Source organism: Helianthus annuus, chromosome 2 (genome assembly GCF_002127325.2).
Source record: "Helianthus annuus cultivar XRQ/B chromosome 2, HanXRQr2.0-SUNRISE, whole genome shotgun sequence".
Taxonomy (NCBI): domain Eukaryota; kingdom Viridiplantae; phylum Streptophyta; class Magnoliopsida; order Asterales; family Asteraceae; genus Helianthus; species Helianthus annuus.
This window is the reverse complement of record NC_035434.2, coordinates 17,081,574-17,091,904: the sequence shown is the minus strand read 5'-3', so window position 1 is coordinate 17,091,904 and position 10,331 is coordinate 17,081,574. Positions and strand designations below refer to the sequence as shown.

The 10,331-nt window shown below is 38.1% G+C and overlaps 1 protein-coding gene across 12 annotated transcripts; it reads right to left on the bottom strand.

The window, feature by feature from the left end:
* Window positions 1-6,078: 6,078 nt before the first annotated feature.
* LOC110911682 lies at window positions 6,079-10,059 on the bottom strand. Of its 12 annotated transcripts, XM_035979548.1 has the most exons (11): window positions 9,882-10,059; window positions 9,011-9,115; window positions 8,724-8,856; window positions 8,347-8,501; window positions 7,689-8,213; window positions 7,423-7,470; window positions 7,014-7,115; window positions 6,824-6,931; window positions 6,679-6,748; window positions 6,461-6,559; window positions 6,079-6,314 (listed from the first exon to the last, which is right to left on the bottom strand). In XM_035979548.1, exons 6-11 carry the CDS (start codon window positions 7,425-7,427, stop codon window positions 6,216-6,218), a joined length of 483 nt encoding a protein of 160 aa, XP_035835441.1. In that variant the 5' UTR covers window positions 7,428-7,470; window positions 7,689-8,213; window positions 8,347-8,501; window positions 8,724-8,856; window positions 9,011-9,115; window positions 9,882-10,059; the 3' UTR covers window positions 6,079-6,215. The 12 variants fall into 12 exon arrangements, 9 of the variants coding, with proteins under 9 accessions (XP_035835441.1, XP_035835434.1, XP_035835440.1 ...); XR_004871966.1 differs by having other exon boundaries at window positions 6,097-6,330; window positions 6,824-7,115; XM_035979541.1 differs by having other exon boundaries at window positions 6,079-6,330; window positions 7,014-8,213.
* Between the last annotated feature and the right edge of the window lie 272 nt (window positions 10,060-10,331).

The following is a 10,331-nucleotide window of genomic DNA, read 5'->3' as shown; positions in this document are numbered from 1 at the left end:
TTATCGCAGATTTGCGACACACTCAGAAGATTGTGATCAATTTGCTTCACATAATTGATCTTATCAAAGCACACGATACCATTGGAGATACTTCCTTCTCCAGTGATGTACCCACCTTTATCACCCGCAAAAGCAACATACCCTCCTCTAATATTTCTCACGTCGTATAGGAGCCGTAAGTCGCCAGTCATGTGCCTGGATGCTCCACTATCAACAATCCAATGACTATTAATTGTTCCTCCTAGAACATCCTGCACATGTCAATTAAACACATCAGTTGAGAATGGGGACCCAAGCCTTAGTGGTCTTGGGTCGTCCCTTGGCATCACGAAACGTAAGCTCGATCTCTTGATGGTTTTCAAGAACAACTGCTCTCCCTGAATTGTCACCCGACTTAGGTAACCAAGTTTGTCTGTGCCTACCAGTTTTTGAAGATTCTGGTTTTACAGGTTGTGACACACTTGGTTCCTTTTGCACTGTTTTAACTTCAGATTTTAAAGCTTTTTCAACAGTTTTCATGTTCTTACATCGTTGTTTAGTTTCTTGTTCTTTTACAGTTCGTTTATCATGTTTAGGTGAAACTGATCGACGTTGAGGGTGAACTGTTTCAGGTGGAGCTTTTTCAACCAATTTCTTCTTTGGAGCATTTGGGCAGTTTCTGATAATGTGCCCAATTTCTCCACATTTGAAACAAGTTCTCCTTTCAACAGACTTAGGAGAACTTGATCGACTACCAGATGTTGAACCTGTAGAACCTGAGGTACTTGCTCTTTCATCACACCCGTTTGTGTGTTGGGTGTAATTGTTATCACTGTTACGTTTCAAAATCTTGACTTGTTGTACAAAATCAGTGTTTGATTTGTTTTCAAAAGTCTCAATTTTATCCGTACCTTTTGATGCTACAAATTTAACATCTTTTCCTTTCTTCATGTAACGAGCTCCTTTTGACTCAACCTTAGCCTTAGGCTTTGGAGCTCGTTGTTGTTGTTTACCCTTAGAAACAGTAGGTTGTTGAGTGGTTGGAGATTTTTGATTACCAAACTGTTTTCTAATCTCAGCCTTAGGAATTGGATCACATTGTGTTACCACAATTCCCGGAAGTGTTTTTCCCAAAAATTTGTTTGTATTGTCTTCAAAGACTTTGTCAATCAAAGATTTATTTACATTTTTAATTGGAAAAACATGATCTGAGTAGATTTTATTATCTCCAACCAAAGTGTACAACACATTACTGCTTTTAACAGTAGACACACCTGTCTTATCAACCTTGACAGGATCAATCACTTGCTTCTTGACAGATGGAACCTCAGGAGTATCAGGATCACAAAGGATGTGATTCTCTCGTGGAATATCTACTCCTTTCATCTTGCTAAGTGATTTATCCTGATCACTTACAGCCACTTCTGATTCATCATCCGATGTCTCATAGTCCTCGTCCTCGATAATTGGAGGACTTTGCTTCATGGATGGTGAAGTTTCTTGTTCCTTAGAGGCTGTGTTTGAAGAATTGTCCGGTTTGAACCCAAGGCCAGTAGTAAACTCCTCAACATCAAGAGGCACACTGGGTTCGTACCGAGGCATTTCTTCCTCATCAGGCATCTTGGTATAGTTGTTCATCAAGGGGGGCGGACATTTGTTATACCCTATGCCTTTCTGATTTCCCTTTAGTTGTTGAACATCGATGATGTGATCAAGCACAAATTGGGAGTTAGAATAACTATCCAATTTCTGTTTGATCGCATCATGTTCGCATTGGGCAATGGCTAATTGCTTTTTAGTTTCTTCCACAATGTTAATATATTCATTTATACTCACTTGCTTGTGGTAAACTACTTTGTTAACCTCGGACACATTTTTCTTTAATGTTTCTATTACAGATTTAAATTCTTTTTCATTCCGGGTTAAAGCCATGTTTGCCTCTTTGCATTTCGACAGTTCAATAACCAAAGTCTGGTTATGACTATGAAGCTTTTCTGATTCAAGCTTCATCTCAGCACATGAGTTACAAATACTAGGGGCAGGAGGTTCAGAATTTACCTGACTAGTAGAGGCTGAACCATTTGCCATAAAGGCAGTTTGAAAAGAAAAAGCTCCATCTTCAGAAAATAGCTTTTCCATTTCCGTTGATGTAGCAGCAGCCTTCCTAATCAGAATTGATTTCTGACATTTAAGCTCATCAGCTTCATTCAGAAGATCCTGAATATCTTCACCTTCTTCCTCCTCATCAGGCTCTGAGTGATTATCCCCAGAAACAGAGCCTTCTTCATCCGAACTTCCAGAATAACCAGAACTGTCATCACTCCCAGAAGATTCTTCTTTATGAACCTGCTCGATGACCTTGGCATACAATGCAGTTCCACTTCCCTGATCACCTTCACCAAACTGAACTGACCAGTCACATCCTTCATCAGCTTGAACAGCCAAAGCCCGATTGTGATTTGCAGTTCCAGGCTGTCCCTGATTGTTGTTCACTGCCACCATCCTCCGTTCACGGTTTTCTTGTTGGGCATTCACATTCGTCTGGTTTCTGAAAGGGTTGTGATTGCCGTGTTTTGTTGGTCGAGTGCACTCACGTTTAAAGTGCCCTTTCTCGCCACAGTTAAAGCACGTGACGGCATTAATATCAAACCCATACTTCGTGTTTTTCTTTCCTTCCAACGAAGTTCTTCCAGTTCGTGCCATGAAATCTTTTGCCCTTCTAACCGCACTAGCAAAAGCCCATTTAATATCCATCAATTCCATTTCTTCCTTGTCGATCTGATCATAATCTTCATTGGTCATGTTGATGTTCCCAACCTGACCTGCTACCAAACCACAGTATGCACTGACCATGGTGTTGATAATCTCCATATGTTCCTTAGCAACTTCAATGCTAAGGTGTGAAAGATTTGAGTTGTCGACTCGGATTGTGTGATGACTTTGGGGTTGAGGTTGAGGATTGCTTGTATAGTGAGCTTGCTGTTGTTGTTGTTGAGGTTGTGGTTGTGGCTGTGTTGGAACAGGAATGTAGGACCTCGGATCGAATTGAGGTTGTGATGGAGCAGCTGTTGACTGAGGAAACGGAAAGGAACTTGAACTTGTATTGGACACAAATGCAGTCTGCAGCTTAGGTTGCTGTTGCTGAGCTGCAGCGGATCTTGCCAAAGCATCGAATCCTGGAAGATACATTTCTGTATTCTGAGGAGCTGGAGCACGCCTTGCTTTCCTAATTTCTTCATCATTTTTATGTTCCAGCTTTTGAATGAACTCATAGATGTTGACTTGATCTAGAGTTCCAGTATGCTTCAACAGTTCAATGAAAGAACTCCACTTTGGAGGTAAGGCGTCAGCAAATCTACTCACCATGTCTTGTTGAGTAGAGACAACTCCATAAGCACACATCTCACTAATCAAATGATAGAAACGTGTGATCATATCATTCAGAGTCTCATTTTCCAAAAACTGAAAGGATTCAAATTCTTTCTTCAACAAATCATGCCGAGATTTTCGAGCAGCTGCATTGCCTTCTCCTCTAGCAACTAAGGCATCCCACAATGCTTTCGTGGTCTTGCAATATGAGAACTGATGGTAGATGTCTTTGTTGAGTGCTTGAGTAAGTGTGGCAAAGGCCTTTTTCTCCAATTCATAAGCCTTCTTGTCATTTTCAAGCATGTTGGCATAACCCTCTGAAGTTGACGCAGCAGTTTCAAGATTAGTATTGAACGCATTGATGAAACACGTCCAAAGATCAGTGCTTTGCCCTTGAACATATGTGTGAAAACGGTTTTTCCATGATGGAAAATCGTTCATATGGTTCAACTTAGGTGGACGATTGTTGCTGCCGGTTTCACTCTCACTAATCAGAAGGTTCTGAAGACTTTGACTTTGATTGGATACCAAAGCCCATTGACTTGGACTGATTGTTGTAGGTGGTAACATACTCTTTGCCCAATCTGCAGCAGTGACTAGCTCTTGATTGGATCGTGAGTTGAAACTCCAATCCCACGGACTAGTACAACTCATTTTGATCAAATATTAAGAGAAAAACCTACACAACCACAAACTGTTAAGTGCAAACAAATAAGAATTGAAAGATACAATCTGTTCGAAAGACCTGTTCGAAGGATCAACAATGTTCGTAAGATCACTGTTGAGTTTCGAACAATCACTTCGAAAGATTGACTGTATGAAGGATCATTATCTTTCGAAAGAAGATTTCGAAAGATTCTCCTTATCTTTCGAAGATTGAAAGATCCTTATCTTTCGAACAAAGGTCTCGAAAGATTCACAACGAAGGATCCCGATCTTTCGCACACAGATCTCGAAAGACTCACACTTGAAAGATACTGATCTTTCGAACACTAATACGAAAGATTCTCCTACACGAAGGATCCTTATCTTTCGTAATGAACAGTAACTCGAAAGATGATCTTTCGAAAAGATTCCTTGACTCGAAGGATAACACACTGACTTCGAAGGATGTTCGAAGGATGGCTATCTTTCGAATCTCCTTGATCGAAGGATGATCTATCGAGCTCGAAAGGTATCTTTCGAAGTCTGACACACTGACAAAAAGTACGACAGGTTGGTGAAAAAGGTGATGGGTTGGTGAAGTACTTTCGGCAGAAAGGATATGGTCTGCCAACAACTTTTCCACCAACTATTTGACTTTCAAAAACAATACCAAAAATGGCAACCTTATCAACAAGATCTGGTCACCGGAAACACACCGGAGATATGGCCGGAAAAATCAAAGTCACTTAAAAACAAGTTTTCAAGTTACCCAACCCAACCTTGAACACTCCCGAAGGTTTAGAAGCCGTTTTTCAGTTTAGAAAAGCAAGAAAACCACCAAAAACGGGTGCTAAACCAAGTGTTCAAACACACCAAGAACTTGAACAACCCGGTTTTAAACAAGGTAAAGAGCCAAGCTCTGATACCACTTGTAGGTCCCTTTTCGCGGAGGATTACGAACCTAAACCTTGTTATACTAACCCACTAGCAAGTGCGGAATCCAAGCTAGTAGGCAAACCGGAATGAAGCAAGTAGAGAAACAAACACACAAGAATTCACCGATTAACACCACTGTATTAATACGTATGAAGGTTCCAGTTACAAGCACAATGTTTACAATCAGTTTGCAAACTCTCAAAGTGTGTGTGTGTGAGTTTCGGACAGAATGCTCTCCACTCTCTAACTTTCTGTCTGTCTCTCTAAGTGTGCATCTCTATCTCACACTACACTGCATGGGTATATATACCCAGCCCAAGATGTCTGGTCCGAAGGATCCGATAGATGGTCCGAAGGATCATCTATCGAGTACACTTCATTCGAAAGATGAGCATGGACCTCGAAGGATGATCCTTCGAGGTCTAACATTCGAAGCATATCTTTCGAGCACCTCCAAGGATCAACAGTATCCTTCGAGGCTATCCTTCGATACAGACAGACATACAACTTATTGGCCAAGTCAAACTAGGAGGATAGTTGACTTGGTCAACTTACAGACTAACTGAGGACATCGTTTACATACAGACCGAATACAGACAAAGTACAGACACAAGTGCACCAACATGAAGAAACGGTAACTGATAACCAAGATTGGGCAGTTAAATTGGGGATTGATATTTTCTACAGTGCTAAACTTGCTTGCTCTGCGTTCTATAAGAAACAAATGCCTTATAATGCAGTTATTTATAATGCATTTAGACAAGATTCTCCATCCACACTACTAGAAAAAACACCTTTCTTGACATGCATTGCGTGTCATAAAAGGGTCTTTATGACACGCAAATGCGAGTCGTTGATTGAGGAGTCATAAAATTAACATGACATGCATTTGTGTGTCATGTTTTTATGACACACATTTAATGACACGCATTCATGACACACATTCATGACACTAATTTTATGACACTCATTTTATGACATCTTTTAATGACACACATTCATGACACTCATTTTATGACACTTTTTAATGATACACGTTCATGACAAGCATTTATGACACATACGTATGACATTCATTTACGCGTGTCATGCTTTTAATTGTATAAATTTTTTTATAAAATTACTAATTTGCCCCGGATACATGTATAATAACAAAAACAATAAATCTTTTTCATAAAACAAATACACATATATATATACCAAAACAATCCATTACATAATCATTTGTCAAGTATACTACAAATATTTTAACGTTAACAAAAAAAGAATTGTTTGTCATTACATTATCAACACCTAAAATACGATTTATAACTTAAAAATAGAGTTAACCGCATAAGTCGACCAATCTTCACGAATGTCATCCATATCCGCAGCCGAGTATTCTTCTACTCCTTTCCCAGCCTGAGATAACAATTAAATAAAATAAATCTTAAAAATCAGAATTTAATCCTAATATATGAATATAAGCATTTGTTTGGATATATAAGTACATATTTCTCTAATATACAGACTTAAATATGCCTAAACTTACATTATCATTGTCAAGTATTTCAACCCCTTCGTAAGCTATCTCCTTCATGAACTTCATCACATAGTAGCCGCATTCAGTACCTCCTGGCTGATGTGGACACTACCACAATTAAAAATATCAAGAAATGTGAAACCATTGCGATTTAAGTTTAAACTAAAGGGTGTCAATATTTACAATATCATTACAACCACAATTTACATAAGGGATTAAGTGCTTACCCTAGCGTTAATCCATACGAGTTTAACCCTTATGTTGGCACCACTTTCTGAAGCATACACGGCCATTGCCCTGTAAAAAATCAAAATTATATCAAAGTATATTCCAACTCTTTTATCATCCATTATGATAATTTGTATTACTTACGTATCAATAATTTGCCTCAGCTGCTCATCGACACTTCTAGGCCGTAAGGAATCAAGATAATAGCAAGTAGTTGTTTTCAGATTTAGTACTGCCAACACCCAATGGTTTCTTCAAAATCCAAAATTCAATCAAAATAAATTAATTAAGATAATAGGTCTTAACGGATACTTATTTAAAAGTAAAATCAAACCCGGGATTGTAGGGCAATAGGATGATATCATTGCCCGTTCTTTCAAACAATCGATCTGCAACCGCTCTACGTGCATCCTCGATGTGTTGCTCAATTTCGTACCTGTTATCAAGAATAACAAACTGAGACCATAACCTCGTACGACCCAAACCAAACGACCCCTTTTTTAAACCAACCCGTTTTGACCTCTGGTTGGAACTCATTAAGACCCGAACCTCCTACGACCTGGTTACCACGCCCAACGCTATGAACAAGGTGCATAAAGCCTCTTAAATCATTTCACTCAAAACATTAGATTATTGCTAAAATACATTACTTTTTGCGTCATATTTGACACTAATTAATCATAAGAAATAATAATAGAAAAGTTAACAAAACTTAATATTATAACAAAAGAACAGAAATTTACACCATCAAAAGAGCATTCTCAGCCACTGGCTACTATAGCAGCTATAACCTATAAAAACATAACACTAAATTAGTTAACAACCTATTTTTAATAAAAAGCATCAATGTATTAATAAATGTTTCAAGTCTAATTTTAAATGCCAATGTGCCTAAGCTTTCACAATTCTGAGGAACATTATTGCAGATAACACCACTTATTGAAGCAGAAGTTGAAAAATGACCGATAATTAAAACACAAGACAAATGAAAATAATGACTGAATTTAACCTGTCTCAATTCTTGTGCCTTATTTTTGTCATGGTCTATGAGATACCTACATGCATATGAACCACAGAAAAATGAAGGCCCAATCATGGCTAGCCACATCACCCCACCACCCGCCCCGCACCAGGCTCCACAGCGACGCCAAAAGGGCAACGCCGACACCAACGCTGGCCCGGAGTGGCTTAGCCGGCGTTGGCTGGGTTCCCCCGCCCAAACAACGCCACCACTCCCTGCGGTCTAATGACAAACAAAGAAAAGCCTGTAAAGAAGCCGTTTCTATATTCTATAATAACTTCAAGGTAAATACAACACACGACGACCCAATATTGTAACCAAGAAAGATAGTGACAAATAACGAAAAAACTATAAAAAGCCACTTTTGTGTTCTAAATAAATCTTGAACTTTGTACCAACATCTAGTTACTTTGGTTTTGTTCTCCTATGCCCTAATTTCACAGGTCCTGTGTAATAATGAACAAATAATAACATATCTGCAACAAAACCATTCCAGGTTTCTTCTTTCACCATCTGCAAAAAAACAGAAGCTATATAACACCACTTCTGAACTAAATTATTTATCAAAGAAGTATATATAACACCATCACAGGTTGATTCACTGGTTATCTAAAAAAATAGTAAACAGAAAGTAGGAGAAGTATACTCTATAACTAACTTGCTAGAAGGTGTTTCTGCAAGCCACTTCACAACTACAGAATATACGTCAGCTGCTTCCCCATTAAGCTTGTAACTTTCATATATATGTTTTGCAAAATTAATTGCCATTTCATGCTGACCTTGCGCTCGCAGTAGCTTATTCTGCCAAAGTTACAAAATGTGTTGGGTTGGGTCAAAATGAGTTACTCTTCAATACAGGGCATGCACTAAAACTTTGAGTAGTCTCAAATAGAATTACAAAAATGATACATCACTACTATAAGAATCTCCTATTTTAATAAAATGTTTTATGTTGGTATAAGCATCAAAATCAGCATAAATGGAAATAACCAGTAATGCTAAAAATTTACACAAGGAAGTTACCATCTCTAGTTGGGAGAAATTTGGATCTGGACTCCCTAATGTGAGGCAGTAAAATGTTCTCGCTCCCATATATAATACCGCAGTGAAGTATAAGCCGTAGCCCTACCAATTGTCGTGGGAAGCAAGTCACAAACTGGTAATAGCAAATAAGATCTGGATAAGTTTTTTTCCTTATTTTATACATAATTTAGCATCACGAGGGATGGTATGGGTGGGTCAGGCCGGGTAGATAAGCCAAAACTTGTAAGTAATTGATGTATGAAATATAGAAAGATCACGAAATTTACCTTTGTTCTTGTTCTATGTCCATTTGCGCCACTTCAAATGTAAGGTTCAACAACATTTGGAAATAAAGAGGACGCACAAATGTCAAACTGTAGACAAAGTTGCTGCTACAAAATATCAACAATATTTGGCCTTTAGATGCCAACATTAGATTTAAAATCTATCAAAACAAAATAATTTCACAGTTAACCCATTGGTGTCCGTTTATTCATATTGAGAAGCCATGTTAAATCAACTTAATGAAAAACAACAACTTTCTAGTTTGTACATAAGTAAATAACTGTAAAACAAAATAAGTATGTGCATCCTTAATGGAGGCAATTCATCGAACAGTTTGTGGACATGTAGCTCATTGCTTGTTAACAATCTAAGATCAACACATCGATTTCCACTACATGTAGGGGTACCGTCCGGTACTAAACCGGTATCGAAAATCCCCAAAAGTGGGTACCCGTACCGGTACCGAATATAACCGGTTCGGTACCGGTATTTGAGAGTAAAAACCGGTACCGAAAATGCTAAAAGTCAGTGCTGAATCGGTACCGAAAATGCTAAAAGTCAGTACCGAATCGGTACCGAAAAAGTACCCGGTTCGGTAAATTCGGTACCGGGAACGATTTGCTCATCCTTAATTTCCAGCCATACAATACTTCATGGTTAAGTTATAAACATATACTAAATCACAACATAATAATGAATGACTACCAATCGAGTTGATAGAAAAATGCATAAGAAACACAACAACAAGTTGTTAAAGAATCCTAACTATTATGTCCATGATACTACTCAAGGACAGTCCGAAAATAATCTAATCAATCATTAAACAATTTTTTTTAAAAACACGTAAGAAATATCCAAATTGAGGATACTAACCTGCGCCCAACAAGTGAATTGGACACCAGACCTTAGAGTTTTTCAAATCGAAGGTTTCTTTTGCTAAAATGAGTTTATGGCGACATTGTCTCTAAGTGTGAGAAACTTGAAGTAGAGGGGATATGGAGAAGATGAAGTATAACTGAATATAGAAGATGAAATTCATGGAGGGATTTGGGGGCGGGAATGAAAATTTTAGGATCTAGTAAAAATTTTTGAATTATATGTTGACTAATAATTTGAAACTGGTTGAAAAAAGGCTAACCCAAATTCAATCCCGGTATGGTGGGGCGGGGGTTTGGGGCATGGGTTTGGTGGGCTTGGCTGGGCTGACCCGCTGGGCTATTTGAATATTATTTAAAACAACAAATTTAATTTTTTTAATATTTTTAAATAAAGAAAATTACAAAAAAATGCCTAACTTTTATATTTGTTTTTTATCTCTTCTCT